This window comes from Beta vulgaris, chromosome 4, assembly GCF_026745355.1.
Source record: "Beta vulgaris subsp. vulgaris cultivar EL10 chromosome 4, EL10.2, whole genome shotgun sequence".
NCBI classification, from domain to species: domain Eukaryota; kingdom Viridiplantae; phylum Streptophyta; class Magnoliopsida; order Caryophyllales; family Amaranthaceae; genus Beta; species Beta vulgaris.
In genome coordinates this window covers 22,832,844-22,848,671 of record NC_079205.1, presented here as the reverse complement: position 1 = coordinate 22,848,671, position 15,828 = coordinate 22,832,844, and the positions used below count along the sequence as shown (strand labels likewise).

The 15,828-nt window shown below is 35.2% G+C and overlaps 4 protein-coding genes across 5 annotated transcripts in view; 1 reads left to right on the top strand and 3 right to left on the bottom strand.

Annotated features, from left to right (window-relative positions):
• Positions 1–2,314: 2,314 nt before the first annotated feature.
• LOC104907578 (uncharacterized) lies at positions 2,315–4,445 on the bottom strand. 2 transcript variants are annotated; one of them, XM_057394239.1, is made up of 3 exons: positions 4,347–4,445; positions 4,080–4,231; positions 2,315–2,795 (listed from the first exon to the last, which is right to left on the bottom strand). In XM_057394239.1, exons 2-3 carry the CDS (start codon positions 4,198–4,200, stop codon positions 2,656–2,658), a joined length of 261 nt encoding a protein of 86 aa, XP_057250222.1. In that variant the 5' UTR covers positions 4,201–4,231; positions 4,347–4,445; the 3' UTR covers positions 2,315–2,655. The 2 variants fall into 2 exon arrangements, with proteins under 2 accessions (XP_057250222.1, XP_048498906.1); XM_048642949.2 differs by lacking the exon at positions 4,347–4,445 and having other exon boundaries at positions 4,080–4,279.
• A 328-nt stretch (positions 4,446–4,773) lies between these two features.
• LOC104907577 (probable glutathione S-transferase) lies at positions 4,774–7,786 on the bottom strand. Its single transcript, XM_010696521.4, has 2 exons — positions 7,377–7,786; positions 4,774–5,288 (listed from the first exon to the last, which is right to left on the bottom strand). The coding sequence occupies exons 1-2, from the start codon at positions 7,689–7,691 to the stop codon at positions 4,947–4,949; spliced, it is 657 nt and encodes a 218-aa protein (XP_010694823.2). The 5' UTR covers positions 7,692–7,786; the 3' UTR covers positions 4,774–4,946.
• Positions 7,787–9,790: 2,004 nt separating this feature from the next.
• LOC125496557 (uncharacterized) lies at positions 9,791–11,188 on the top strand. The gene is made up of 5 exons (XM_057393997.1): positions 9,791–10,034; positions 10,148–10,288; positions 10,355–10,432; positions 10,519–10,708; positions 10,803–11,188. Exons 1-5 carry the CDS (start codon positions 9,822–9,824, stop codon positions 11,186–11,188), a joined length of 1,008 nt encoding a protein of 335 aa, XP_057249980.1. The 5' UTR covers positions 9,791–9,821.
• A 1,492-nt stretch (positions 11,189–12,680) lies between these two features.
• LOC104907576 (probable glutathione S-transferase) overlaps positions 12,681–15,828 on the bottom strand; it is an 8,456-nt gene continuing 5,308 nt past the window's right edge. Inside the window, 2 exon segments of the mRNA XM_010696520.3 lie at positions 12,681–13,333; positions 13,336–13,453. Coding sequence (XP_010694822.2) covers positions 13,110–13,333; positions 13,336–13,453 — 342 coding nt within the window. The 3' untranslated portion in view covers positions 12,681–13,109.

Genomic DNA, 15,828 nt, shown 5'->3' with positions numbered 1-15,828 from the left:
AAGAGAAATTGTGAAGAATACGCTACTGAAGTGATAATCCAAGTGAATTGAGGTTGGGTGGGGTTCAATTAAAGCAGGGGTATAATAGTAATCTCAGTGAATATAAACCATGGTTAGGCAATCTCACATGATTTAACGTCAAATATAGCAAAAAAACATAATTAGCCTACAATTGATAACAGTGATTAACTTGGGCTTACCATTGGAAATAAAAAAACAAAGGGGGTTACTGTTGAGAAAAGTAAAAAAAAGGGGGTCACCAGTGAGAATTTCCCTTTTTTCTTTCTATCTCATTTCCTTCTTCTTACACCTCACATTCCACTAAAAATCCCACCAACTCATCTTTTTTTTCTCACAATAGTTTGGTTGGTCTTACTTGGTTTTTCTATTTCTCTCTCCTACTTTTACCAAACCCCACAATATTCTCTCTTCTACTTGTATTTTTATATGAAATAGACGATTTCAATTAATAAAAGCTAATTAGATTACGTTAAATTAATTACGATAAATTAAATTACGTTACAAGTTATTTAGCTTACGTTAAATTAAATTAGTAGCTTACGTTAAATTAAATTACGTTAACTTGACATTATAAATTAAAAACGGAACACATACATAAGATAGAAAATTTTAAAAACATACATACATGAAATTTTAGTGAGATGTGAATTTTGTGGGTGGTTTGGATTAGTTTGAAATAATTAGGATTATTTAAATCCATAATATTGGCTTAGTATAAGTAATATAGGTAGGAGAGAGTAATTAGAAAATTAGGCTGGGAAAAAGTTTGGTAAAATATATGAAATTTGGACTCAATTTATAGATAAAAATATTTTATACGTTTTATTGTAATTTTTAAAAAAAATTAAGTTAGTATATTTTGATTGACTTAAATCCTTTATAACTTGATAAGAGCTTTCTAATTTTTCTAAAATAAAATAACGAGTAACATAAAGTTAGTTTTCTATGTTTAAAAAAATTGTTTAAGTTAATAAAAATTAAGTTGAAGTAATTTTGTAAATATTTAAAATGATTTCATATATAGTATGAAAACTATAAACTTTGATTTATAAACTCTCTTAAGTTCATTAAGAATTTCTCTAAAGTTATTGAATTATTTAAATTATTTATTTTATAAAAAGGGGTTATTTAGGAACTAACTTAAATCTCGTTAATATTATAGACTCCGATTTCATAGACAAGGACTATCAAGAGCGCTAATACGTTCGTGAACTTAACTTTGGGCACGCGTCACGAGGTAATCTCCGATGTCCATCTAAACATAGATCCCGTTAGCGTAAAACGAATTGATTACGTGATTATGTGCTTATAAAATTTATAATTATGAATTATGAATAATGACTATGGACGATGTACGATATGACAAAGAGGTTTACTATAACGTTATTAAAATCACTTAATGACATTTAATAATGATATGATTATTCTTACTATATTACTATTATTAATATTATTATTATTATTATTATTATTATTATTATTATTATTATCACTATATATATTCATGACTATCATGAATATTATTATCATTATTAATATTAAAACTTTATGGAAGTTGGAATTGGTAAGAACTTGTGATAATGAAATGATCATGAATCTGAAACGATAAATGAACTCAAGTGATTGCGAATATGAAATGATTTATTGAAATTGCTATGATGGATTGAGGTTATAGTGGGTTGAATATGTTCACACTGGATTGAACAAGATGACGTAAATGTGTACGTGATTTATGTGATTAATTGACGTGAATTAAAATATGTCACGTAAAGTGAAACATCGGAGGGAAATGATGAACAGGTTGCCCTGTATGAGTGGTTCAGCGGCCCCTTACAGGTTCTCTGGTTACTATGCTGATTATTCTGTTACTGTCTTTCTTCTATTTTGTTGTGATCCAAGTAGAAGGGTGTGCACACTAGGGACTTGTTATTATGGCCATTATGATATCCGTAGCTGCTTACAGGGGTTCGCCCCGTCCTACAAGTAGGTGGTTACAGGGGTTCACCCCGGCCTAAAATGTCTAAGTAAGTGGTTACAGAAATTGACCCCGGCTTACTGGTGTTCTCTTTCCTCTCCTTGAATAACTGGATGAATTGATATGATTATTCAGTGTATGCATATGTGTATATGTGCTATGACTTCCAAAACTATTAAATCTATTACTATTTTACAAAGTATTTTCAACTTAAGTATTTTACGGGATGGAGTTGGAATTACTCAGTTTTTCTGATTTTTGGGAGTTTGTCTCTCTTTGTCTCTTTTCAATGTATTTGTGCGGGTGGGTGATCGGGGGAACAAAAGGGAGATCACTTAGAGTTGTCATCCACTTAACATATGATTAGCTTCCGCTGGAACTCTGAAACACTTAATTAATTAGTAATGTTTAATGAACAATTTACTTAGTTGTAATGATTAATGAATTTGAGTTGGTGTGATGTAACTTAGCCTTGCATTTATTTCCAAAGTGATAAGCAGCGGTAGCACCACCCATCGAGTCGAACCCTCGTGGATTTATTTTCTCCCTCAAACCCGAGCTTTATCGAATGAAAAAGGGTTCGGGTCGGCGAGGGTGTTACACTTTCCTTGAGCATCAGTGGATATTTTCCTCTTCTTCATAGCTTGCAAGGTACCTTTCTACGCTACACCTTTTACCCTCTTCTTGCTTTTTGCTAGTTCTTTTGTTACAACAGGTTTACCAACATCAGTTCCTTCATTACCAGGAACTTTACCAGGATTAGAAGCATCACTTCTTTCATCCTGATGTCCAACGTGCTCTGCAACAAAAAGCAATTGTAGAGAACATATACTATATCAGCCTAAAACACACTATATAATGTCAAAACATACTCTATCATAGCCAAAAACACTAACACAACACTAACATAATATCATGTAAAAATACACTATATCATCTCAAAATACACTATAATGTCAACACACACTATATGATGTCAATATACACTATCATCCAAAACACTGTCAAAGAACTATCACAGCAACACTATCATTACACTATATCATCATAAAATACACTATATCATTTTAACATACACTACACACTATATGATATCAATATACATTATCCAAACACACACTATATCATTTAAACATACACTTTATCATATTCAAACACACTATATCATTTCAAAATGGAAAATTTGTCAGAAACCACCTTTTATAATCACTTTTTTGCGAGAAACCACCTTTTTAAAAAATTTGGTTAATTAGCCACCTTTTTGGTTCTTTTTTTTGTTGGAAGCCACCACTTGCCGGAATTAGGCGTTGACTTCAATTTTCCGGCGTTGACCATTAGATTTTCGCCATTCTTCCCCTTTTATCTTTCTCCCCCCTCCCCCTTCCCCCCTCGCATCCCCGGCAATCCACCCTCCCTCTCGCATCCCCGGCAATCCACCCTCCCTCTCGCATCCCCGGCAACCCCCCTCCTCCCTCGTAACCCGCCGGCGAACACCCCCCACGACCATCTCCACCCTCCCAGCCCTAAGCCCATCTCCTCCCTTGCATCCCTCGACATCTCAGGTGGAAGAAATGGCGAAAATCTGGAAAAAAATTAGCGAAAATATGATGGTCAACGCCGGAAAATCAAGGTCAACACCGGATTCCGGCAAGTGGTGGCTTCCAACATAAAAAAGAACCAAAAAGGTGGCTAATTAACCAAATTTTTTTAAAAGGTGATTTCTCACAATAAAGTGATTATAAAAGGTGGTTTCTGACAAATTTTCCTTTCAAAATACACTATCATTTCAATACTAATAAAAAGTAGTATAATTACAATACACTATATATACACAAAATATACTATATCATGTCAAAATATACTATATCATCACATGAATAACACAATTACAAATTATTAATTTAAAAATAAACCTAAAAAAAAAGCAGAACTCCAAAATTCGCACAAAAATCAACATAAATTTATCATGCAAGCAATAAAAATCGCACAAAGAATGAACGAAGAGTAATTCAAACTAGAAAACATCAAAAGTCCAAAAATTATAAGAAGTTATAGTAAAAACAAAAATCAACAACATAATTACCATCAGTATGAGAAGTTCCAGTAACACCAGTAACCTCCGATTCCTTTGCACGATCACCAAGAGATGAACGCAAACCTCTACGTTTTGGAAAATTCCGATTACCGATCGTCTTCTTTCCCATTGCTAAATTCAACCGAGAAGATTACACAGAACTGAAAATGAAGAAGTTAGGGCAGAGAAGATTACACAAAACTGAACTTGAAGAGCGATAAAATGAAGAAATTAGGGCAAAGAAGTTTTAATTGAGAGACAAAATGCGGAAGTTACCAAATATCGAAGTAGTGCGAAGAAGTTATGAGGAGAGAGAAAACCAAACGAGAGAGAAAATCTGAAGAAATCTGAGGAGAGAGAATATCTGAGGAGAGATAAAAACTGAAGGCGCCAAAAACTGAAAAGCGTAACAATAACTATCCTAAACTCACGTGATATGGATCAGGTGTACACTAATTAGTGTGCACCCGGTTCATATTAGTTTTTTTGATCATACAAACGAGACTTATTAAAAGCAGCGAAAAACGAGAATAACAAGAAAACAAACTAGAAACTACAAAAAAAGAGAGAAAAAGGAGATTGTCATGGACGAAAATATACATGACAGTCCCTCCAAAGAATTTTCTATAAAATCAGGAGAGAATGATAAGAAGAATTCATATGAGATTCACATCGCGTTGCAAAGATTAGATATAGATGCAAATTGATAAAATAAGGTTTTATATCAACTTCATTACAATAATACGCAAATGCACACAACCAACATTATTGTCCATGCGCCAACGCATGTTTAGACCCATCAATAATAACGCTAAATACAAGTATTTAGTAACACAACTCAATTAACACCATATAAAACAGAAAACTGAGATTCATCTAAAGGCCATACATCTTCTTTAACTCCAAAACAAATTCATAAACCTTCTTCTGATCTGGGAGAGCCTTGGCCACACTTTCCCTCTCCATGCACCTCTTGGCCCATTCAATAATCTTTGGGCATGACTCTTCAATCTTAAAGTTGCCCAAAGTCTCATAGGCGTGAAACCAACTATAGTATGGAATGAATGTAAGATCAACATAGCCAAAGTTATCCCCTCCAAAATAAGGTTTATTGCCAAGCTCTTGCTCCAACAGTTTCAACTGGTCTATAAAATCTCTAATTGCCGCCTCTTGTTCTGCTCCTTTTGTGCTCCAAACACTCCTCCCAGTGGTATACATCTATACAACAGCAAATATGTTTAATAACAGTAGTGATTATGTTTGACATACGTCTTGAGCTAGACAATAATATAATTAGACATGTATGTTTGTCTTAGAGGATATTAGACCGTAGGTCTATATCTACGGCAAGGCCCATTAGGTTAAGTTTACGTTATGTTCTATATATATATAAGTAATGTAATTGTAATTAATGAGGGCACAATAATACAACATCTCTTCTCTTTATATTTATCAGTTTGACATACATCTTGAGCTAGACAATGATGTAATTAGAGATGTTTAAAGAGGATTGAGATTCTACCGGATTCGAGATTTTAGATTCATTGTTAGTACTGAATTCTCAATAATGAGGAGCTGTGAATTTTACAATAATTTATCCGAAAATTGGGACACTTATATTTTTTGAAGGTGACCCTTTATATCTACATGAATAACTTTTAATATCGCATAATATCGTTTCTTGATTACTGCCCACTCGTATAATGTGCGGTGCTAGAATTTTTAAGCTCATCAACTATTATTCCAAATTTTATGATATTATATGCATTTGTATTGTGGACCAACCCAGCAAGTGACTTTACAAGAAGCCTCTAGGAGCACGTATTTAATTTTTATCGCAAGCTACGCCACTCACCCAATATGTATTCTTTCTCAAGAGAAGGACTTGTGCACTATCACCAATTCACCATTCAGCAATAGTTCAACACCAAACTTTGATGTTACACATTATATTTAGTATTTTTTCGTGAAAAAATAAACTAAATCAAAGTTCACATATATTTTTACCCCAATCCTACTAGAGACACTTACTTAATCAAAGTTGACATATATTTTTAACCCAATCCTACCAAAGACACTAACTTTTTATTATCTACATGCTAATGATTATCATATCGATTCGCTAAAACAAAATTAATACAATCTTTTTACTTAAAATATCATGGAAATTAAGAGGAGTTAATGAAGTTTCAGTCGCTTGGAGGAGAAATATAGACGATTATTGAAAGAGATAGAATATAATAAAAGTGAGATCATACCATATAATGAAGTGTTCAAAATAATGTTGGACAAACGAAAAGATAGTATTTAGACAATTACGGAACACCAATAGTATAGGATATTTATAGTTCAATATGGTTTGTGGTTAAATATACAACTATTCCCTCCGTCTTATTTTATAATTCTCATTTTATTTGTACATAGAAATTAAGAAAACACATATAAATATATAGAGTTTTTATATCAAATTTTATGTGATTTAGTAAACAGAATATAAATTCCGTCATAGCTAGATCGATTTATATGATTCAATGAAGAATGAGCCAAAAATGGGATTTTTCGATAAATGAGGAATTGAGTGCAAATGCTACGAGATGGAAATGAGAATTAGAGTCGAAAAGAGGATTCCTCACTTTTTTCTCTCACTCAAAACCGTGCATGAGATTTTCATCTCGCATAGCTCCTAAGTGATTAAAGAAAAAGGAGTTGTTGTTTTTTTGAAGTTATTATCATAAAAAATTGAAAAAAATGAGAAAATTAAATGGGTAGGCATGTAAAAAGAGAAAAGAGAATAAAAAATAATTTTTGTTATACTCAATGAATGAGTTAAGAAATATTAAATGAAAATGCCAAAAACTCATGTGAAGAGATACACAAAAAAGGTAAAAAGTGATGTTAAAAAATAGAAATAAGATAAATGAAAATAAAATTGGGAACTATAAAATAAAACTGGAGGGAGTAGTTGTTAATAAAATATCGTTTAAAACGTTCCAGAATTAGGAATTTACGATTTGAATTACTCCGTAAATGCCAAATAAGCAAATCTCGGACTCAAAGTTAAAGAAATGTGTTCGTCTTTTTGACAAACTATCCATGCAACCCACTTCTTCCTCCATATATATGCTTCCTATGATTTTTCATTTATAACATTTCAACTCTAGTTATCAAAAGTTGATATAAATATAAAATATATACGGTAAGACAAATCTAATAATATTGCTTTTATTTAAGTATATAAATAACACAATAGAGTACATAAAAGTGTAGAAGTAAAAAAAAAGGAAAAAGAAAAAAAGATGGTATTACCTTTTTGTCGATAAAATCAGCCCAAAAACGAGCCTGAGCTCTTTGATAAGGGTGAGAAGGTAACAAGGGGTACTTGTCACTCCAGACCTCATCTATATACTCAACAATGATAAGAGACTCGCAAACCGGTTTGTTATTGTGAACGAGAACCGGAATCTTTTTATGAACCGGGTTCATTTTGAGAAGTAACTCACTTTTGTCCCTCAAATTCTCATCTCTATACTCGTACTTCACTTGTTTCTCAGCTAATGCTATCCTAACCCTCATTCCAAACGGGCTTGGCCAGAAATCCAACAATACTACTTCGTTCGCCATTTTTTACACTTTTAGACTTTCTAGTAATCAAGGTGTGTTGTTGTGTGGAGACTGGAGACGAGCTTATTATTTAAGGGTGGAGTGTATTTCTTGGTTATTAAATGAGGAGACTATTTATAGTAAATTGTTTGGTAACGTAAAAGTCTAAATAAAAGTAGAAAGATGTGGAAATTCCGAGATCATTAATTGCAATGCTCTATAGTCTAGGAAATTCTGTTGCGGAGGTCATCGATGATGTCACTATAACTTCTCGAGAAAGAGAAAAAAAAGAATAAAGAGATGATTCTTGAGGTGGAAAAAGTCAAAACGAACTATATGCTCTTGTTATTTTTTAGATGGGCTGGTGAGTCTGGAGAGCTGATATACCGATAACAGGTATTGGACAGCAGTTGCCCATAACCGGGGCAATTTAGTAATTTCCCATGCTACAGTTCCCCCCTAAAAAGAACAACCTGAATTTATTACTTTTTGGGTTTCAAAAAAAAGAAACGGAAAACAGAGAAAAAAAGAGTTTGAGAGTGCGAAACTCCGAAAGAAAAAAAGAAGCAAAAAAGAAAAAAAGAACCAAAATTTACATGCGAAATCATGAAATAAGAACTGAAGTGTTCAAATCTTCTATCATGAACAAAGCGATGGTGTAGAAAGTGCTGTCAAAAACGTGGAGGAAGGTTGTCCAATTGAGAGATTTTGAAATTGCAAATGACGAGGTGAGGAAGGGCTTTTGAAGAAAAAAATAACTTACATTGATTCAAGGTTGAAGAAGAAAAGTTACAATTGAGGTAATTTCTGTTTTCGTTGAAGGTTTATATATATGTAATTTGAAAATTTAGGGTAAATTGTTGATATGAATAGAAATTGGTAGTGGTAGTTGGTTGTAGAAATTTCTGTGATGTTTTTGTTTGTTTTTCAGCTTAAATTTCTTTAAATATTTTGTTATTTGTACGAAAAATGTAGATGATTCAAATATGTGTGTAGATGATGTAGTCCAAAATTCATCAAAAATCATAGAAACCTTCGGTTGTGTACTTGAATGGTACTAGGCCATTATTTGATCTGTTTTTGGGTTGCAATTGTTTGTGTTGTGAATGTTGGTAATATAATTGTAGGAAATTTAGGGTTTCGTTTAATGTTATCATGTTTAGGATATAATTGTATAATTGTAATATAGGGATAATGAGGAAGAGTGGTGGAAGGTCGAGTGATAGGGAGTATGTTTCGAAGCTGAATGTTTGGAGGTAATGTAATTGATAAATGGTGATTTGTTGATTTTGGTGAAATTTTGAGACATAACTCTGAAAATTTGACAGCAGCAGGAAGGTGGTAGGAAATATAAATCGAAGAAGAAGCGTAAGAGCTTAAGGGATGATGGAGTTGGGAAGCAGGTAATAAAAAATTTGAATAGAACAAATCATGAAGGTTGCAATGATATTAAAAAAAGGTTGTAATGATATTAAAAACATGTATGTATGCAGGGTGGAAAGCGTAAAAAAGTGGTAGATAAAAAACTTGTATTGAGTCCAGAGATATTCAGAGTGAGTTAAAATATTTCGATGTTTTGTTGGTATAACATAGCTTATTAATATGATGAAAAGTGATATAAAGTGTTATAAAATTGGGTTTGCAGGGTATAGAAAAATCTGTAGGCGGTGAAGTGAAGTCGCGCGGTGAAGTGCTGAAAACACAAGTAGCTAAGTGTAAAGGGGCGCAAGCAAATGTAAACTGTAGGGTTGAGACCTTAGGTAAAAATTATTGGTGGTTTTTGTGAGATGAAAAGGCAATGGTTAGAGACATGGGTTTTGAGGATTACTTTATTTGAGGGGGAAGAAATTACCACGGAATTTTTGCTATTGGTTGATGACATTGGTAGACACTTGTAGAATGTGTAATGTTCCCGGGGGGGGGGATAGAGTACCCTATGGATAAGCGACAGGTGCATTGGGGTATTAGGTATACCTCATGGACCGGGAAAAGAGTTCCACTTGTAGCACGAAATGAATATGTTAAGAGGGCAGTACTAGAAATACAGCAGAAGTATGGTTCCTCAGTTGGTATTCCTATGGTAAAGGTAATTGAGAAGGTTGAGGGATAAGTCATTCGGAGGATGAAGTTGAATTCAAGACTACATTCTTGATGCTTGCTTTGTGTGATTTTTTGTGCCCAACAACATGTAGAAGGTTAGAGAGTGACTTAGTGGTTGCATCAACATTGGCCGTGGATGCTCACAAATATGATTGGGTGTCGCTTGTATTGGATAAGTTATTAGTACATGCGCGTCACTTTGCAGAAAAGTTTTACAGGGAAGGGTATGCGAAAGGTTGTGGAGGTTGCACGTATTTTCTTGCGGTTAGTGATATATTATATTTGTGTATTTATTATATTTGTGTATTTATTATATTTGGATATGTATGTTTGTAGATGATGATAGAATATTTTATTGTGTTGCAAAATTGATATAGATTATGTACCTTGATCGATTGCATCGTCCTCCTGTGCGTTGGGGATTATTTCCGAGGTTAAAAGCGTGGTCTGCGAAAGATGTGACTGAAGCGAAAGAAGCTGATCGACAAAGTGGGAAGGGAGATTATGGGAATATTGGGGTATGAATTATGGTTTGTTGTATGTTACATATTAGTTAAAATATCCTAATTATATCTTGTCATTAGTGCATTGACTTGGCGTACGGTGAGAAACATCCGTTAGTTGCGAGAGACACGATGGGACCTCAATGCATGTCTTACGAGGTAGTAACTTATTGTTACTGTTGAGCATTTTAAACTTTAAAATTTGTAAGTTTTACATTACAAAAGTTTGTAATAATGGTGAACAGATTGCTGCTCTTGTGTTGAGTGGAATGGGATTGGAAATTAATCCATTGCACCGTAATAGTAATGCATTTGATGATAATATGGATTCAGATTCTGATCACGGCGCAAGTCGTAATCGCCGAAGAGGGCCAAGGGACAAGCTTAACCCTTATCAGCGCAAAATGCAGAAGAAACGTGTTAAAGAATGTCGAGGTTTTATGAATAACAATAACATAATTTTTTATTTTCGCTGCTTATTATGCGTGTTTATGAAATGTTGAGCAACTATATCATGATGTATGTGAAGGTGTTGAAGGTGAAGATGAATGTGGTGGAGGAAGTGAAAGTGGTATGGGAGGTGTGGGAGGCAGTGGTGGTATGGGAGGTGTGCGAGGCAGTGGTGGTATGGGAGATGTGGGAGGCAGTGGTGGTATGGGAGATGTGGGAGGCAGTGGTGGTGTGGGAGGTGTGGGAGGCAGTGGGGTGTGGGAGGCAGTGGTGGTGGGAGGTGTGGGAGGCAGTGGTGGTGTGGGTGGCAGTGGTGGTATGGGAGGTGTGGGAGGCAGTGGTGGTGTGGGTGGCAGTGGTGTGGGAGTAAGTGGTGGTCTGGGAGGGGAGGAAGGCAGTGTTGGTGTGGGAGTAAGTGGTGGTCTGGGAGGTCTGGGAGGAGGAAGTGAAGGCAGTGGAGGATAATAAATGTCTTTACAATTAAATAAGAAACAGATTATTATTGATAAACATCCATAGCATAATAAATGTCTTTACAATTGTAAACATGAAGTAAACAATCGAAAGCCATTCTCCCATATGCTTAAGCCCCATATACCTAGTATGACACTCATGCTTAGGTTGATCAAGCGGTTTAGTCAGAGGATTTGCTTTATTATCCTCAGTATGAACCTTACTTATCAAAATATTAATATAAAATAACGATTTTTTCACCAGGTACCCCTGAGGTTTCACAATATTCACCTGGTACCCTCGCGTTTTCAACAATTCACCTGGTGCCCCTAAGGTTTTGAAAAATACATGGCTTACCCTTACCGTTAAGTTTCCGTTACAAACTTTATACCCTCTAGTTAGTGAGAATTTAGGATTCGAAGATTGCCAAAATTTTCACTCTCTCTCCACCACAACAACACCAACATCACCATCCCTACCTCCCACTGTTGCATCACCATTAAAACTACCACCCTCCACTCTTTGCTTCGTCGGCACCTATGCCTCCTACTGGATTTCCTTCTCTCACTTTGCCTTGATTTCCTTCTCTTCAATTTTTTCGCTGTTGATCCCAACCCCATTGAAGTTTTTGAATCCTAAGTCACCCCCTCCCCCTCCCCCTCCCCCTCCCCCTCCCCTTCCCCTTCCCCTACACCATCCCCCCACCCCCTCCCCTTCACCAACCTCCACCCTCCTTCTCCCCTCCACCGCCGCACCCCAGTTTTCTCTCTCGCACCTCTCTTTCTTTTCCCGTGAGAAACCCCAAAACCCCATCCCACTTTTCTCTCTCGCACCTCTCTTCCTATCTGCTCGCCGGCATCCTCAAGCTAAATGGAGCTTTCTCTCACTCCCATTTTTTGCAGTCGTTGCCTTGCCGCTGTTGTGATCGTCGGTGGCTACGCGTGTGCGATTGGTCCTGTTTCTTCCCTCTATTCGCGTTTTCTCTCTCCTCTTTGAGGTGGAGTTGTTGTTGGTTGGTGTTAGTTACGTCGGTGCTAAGGTAGTGTCTTATCGGTGTTATGGTTGGTGTGTGTTGTGTGTTGCGTGGTTCCCGTGGGTTGACGTTGAGGTCAGGTCGGGGCTGGATGGCGGTGTTGGTTGACGACTGTTGGGGTCGGGTTGGCGGTGCTGCCGCTGCTCAGTGGGGGCAACAAGGATGGGGTGAGGGGAGGTTGTGTCGTTTGTGTGGTTAGGATATTAGGGTGGGGTGGGTGAGGTGTAGGGGTTAGGGAGAGAGATAGGGTTAATTAGGGTTGAAAGTTATTAATTAGGTTTATTTAGAATTAATTAGTATTAGTTAGCTTAGTTAGGGTTTAATTTGGTTGCTTTAACCTTAATGACTAACGGAGTTGACAGCCGTTTGTCATTAAGGGTATTCTGATGATTTTTCAAAACCTCAGGGGCTCCAGGTAAATTGTTGAAAACGCGAGGGTACCAGGTGAATATTGTGAAATTTTAGGGGTACTTGGTGAAAATACCGTAAAAATAAAATATTGAAGAGTAATGGAATTACAACAAATTAAAGACAAACAAATGACATGCTGCCACATGTACTCTCCCCTCCCCAATACAATCAAATGAGACATTAAACAATAAAAATGTGTGTATGAAGACTCGAACCCATGACCTCTCATTTGATATTCTAATGCACTAACCAACTAAGCTACAATACTCATGTTGGTTTTTATGAGTAAAAAAATCATTTAAAGACAAGATACTATTTCTAATTTTTAAGATTTCAAATGCACATTGGTAAATAATCGAGACGTATTGTTTGAAACAAGAACTAGTTAAAATATCAAAACTAATACATCAAATAAATGGCAAAAGAAAATAGAGTAAGGGATAACCACCCAAGCACCAGACATATTGATCTTTCCATGCCTTCCCTTTCTTAATCTTTGTCGAACGTCTTCTGTAGCTCTAGAACTTTTTCATAGATTGCAAGCTCATTGGGTAAAGACCTTTTCACACTATCTCTTTCCTCACATCTTTTAGCCCATGCGATAAGTTTTGGACATACAGCCACAATGTCCGATTCCGTGCACTTCTCATAAGAGTAAAACCAGCTATAACCTGAAATTAGTACAACATCAAGATACCCAAAAGTATTGCCTCAAAGTAAAGCTTCTCTCCAAGCTCCACTTCCAATAACTGTAGGTAATTAATAAAATCCTTCTTTTGCTCCTGCTGAATTCCGCCTTTCTGTTCCCATAATTTTGGGATAATGTTGATGAGCTGAACCATCACAAAATAATTACTTTAAGATACATGAATGCATGTTGGATAAGTAATTACTTTCTTCATCCTTTAAAATCATAGACTATAAAATGCACGATAAATTTGTAAGTACTTAAGGAGCGAAACCAAACTTGGGCAGGGGTAAGGGGAGGAGCGAAATCAATGTTACATGGTACGAGATTCGAATCAAAACGGGGTACGAATTCGGACATGCGGTACGCTGCCCTCAATATATATATATATATGTATATATATATATATATATGTATATATATATATATGTATATATAATATATATATATATATAGTATGTATGTATATATATATATATATATATATATATATATATATGTGTGTGTATATATATATATATGTGTGTGTATATATATATATATGTGTGTGTATATATATATATATGTGTGTGTATATATATATGTATGTATGTGTATATATATATGTATGTATATGATATATATATGTATATATATATATATATATATATATATATATATATATATATATATATATAATATTATATATATAATATATATATATATATATATATATATATATATTATATATCACAATGACGCGCATAGAGTATAGTACCTCTACAATTGAGGGGAAGAAAAAGCTTATCTAACGAAATTGCTTACTAATAACACATATACTATAAGAGCAATTTTATAATTTATATAACATTTCTCATTTGTCTTGTTGGTTATTGGAGACACCAAGGACTTCTAGGTCCAATAGTATTGCTTCCTATTTCCCATATGGAAGACTAAGGTTTAAATTTTGGTGGAAGCTACAGTTTCAATATAGTGGGGAAGGAGGGGAAGGGTTGCCGATGCTTGTTGGGACTCTGGATGAGTGTCCGATGCGAAGGAAGCTCAAAAAACATTCTTCAGGGTGCTTGTTGTGCCTCTGGGTGAGTGTCTTGTACGAGGGCCGCCCGAAAAAATTTCTTACCAGGGATGCCCTGATGGGGGCAAAAAATATATATATACCAGCACCACTTGCAAGTTAGTCAGTCCAACTACATAGGTCAGCACTTGAGAGTACGGCAAATATAAGGGAATCCCTACTCTCAAGCACAAGTATGTAGTTGGGTTCAAACTCTTAACCTCAAAATCACAAAGTAAACTTGTTGGGACTCTCTGTGAGTTTCATGCGCGAGGGCAGCCCAGAGAACAATTCTGCTTAACATGTGGTTCCCAAAAAGGGCCCACAAAAATATAAGTGTATATATATATATATATACTCCCATCAGAGGACCCCTCTGGTAAGAAGAAGGGTCCTACTAGACCAGCACCACTCGCATGTCAGTCATTCTAACTACATATAGGTTAATGCTTGAGAGTAGGTGGAATATAAGAGAATCTCTACTCCCAAGCACAGGTATGTAGTGTTATTCGAATTTGTAACCTCAAAATCACAAGTTGATTTTCCCACCATATCCACCAATCTCATATGGTTTGGAACGTGTTTCAATTGTGTGATATTTACGAAAATTCAAACGTTGAGCGAAATAAAATTGTTCTTGGCCGCTTCAACTTTTGATTTCTGGCTTCACTATACCTTCTAAGTACCAAAACCTAAGAAATCATTACAAATTAACGAATTCATTTCAAAAATATGTTTAATAGGGTTTCTAATGATAGAATTATGTCCTCGACTTTAATGCAATTACTAAATCTAATATAGATCGTATTATGGAGATAAAGTTCATTAAATTGGATTGTCTTGCTAGAGAATGTTATAAAACTTTGTGTTAGTATAGTATAAATTCGAAGCCTAATTAAATGGATCATATTAGATCACATATAAGATCTGGATCAACAAAAGAAAAACCTAAAGCCCATGAAGGGCTCTAGGGTGCGTGGCCGACCAAGAGAGAGAAGGGGGGGTTCCCTATCCTAAATATACTTGTATATTAGTTAGGTAATCACAAGAAAAAAGAGATACAAGATCTCTCAATATTCTTCTCTCTCCTACTTCTCTCAAAAGCCCCGGTATACTCGAAAAAGAAGAAGAAAAATTTATTCCTTCCAACTATCATTGGTGGAGTGTTGATCTGGAGTGGTAGACCAAGTAGAGGAATCACAGTTGCGATTCTATCTCCGGATTATAACAAGCTTTGTAGAAATCACGCTTCCAAGGTTAATGCTAAACTATTATGTGAGCTTTGATTGTATATGCACGTGATCCTATTTAAGTGCTTATGAATATGATTCATGAAATTTCATTTATAATATATACTTAAATCCCTACAACTAATTGACTTTTGATTTTTTTACCTTTTTTTTTTTTGTTATTAATCACCTTAGTACTTTATGAAAAATAACTTGTCCATCTCCTCAATCTTATCA

Bases quoted from the DNA above. Each gene is read 5' to 3' on its own strand.
- LOC104907578 (XM_057394239.1), bottom strand. From the start codon at position 4,200: ATGGGAAAGAAGACGATCGGTAATCGGAATTTTCCAAAACGTAGAGGT. The intron at 2,796-4,079 runs GTAATTATGTTG...TTTTTGTTGCAG, and splicing joins TGGAACTTCTCATACTGATG to AGCACGTTGGACATCAGGAT.
- LOC104907577 (XM_010696521.4), bottom strand. From the start codon at position 7,691: ATGGCGAACGAAGTAGTATTGTTGGATTTCTGGCCAAGCCCGTTTGGA. The intron at 5,289-7,376 runs GTAATACCATCT...GCTGTTGTATAG, and splicing joins CTGATTTTATCGACAAAAAG to ATGTATACCACTGGGAGGAG.
- LOC125496557 (XM_057393997.1), top strand. From the start codon at position 9,822: ATGCTTGCTTTGTGTGATTTTTTGTGCCCAACAACATGTAGAAGGTTA. The intron at 10,289-10,354 runs GTATGAATTATG...TCTTGTCATTAG, and splicing joins GAGATTATGGGAATATTGGG to TGCATTGACTTGGCGTACGG. The intron at 10,709-10,802 runs GTTTTATGAATA...ATGTATGTGAAG, and splicing joins ACGTGTTAAAGAATGTCGAG to GTGTTGAAGGTGAAGATGAA.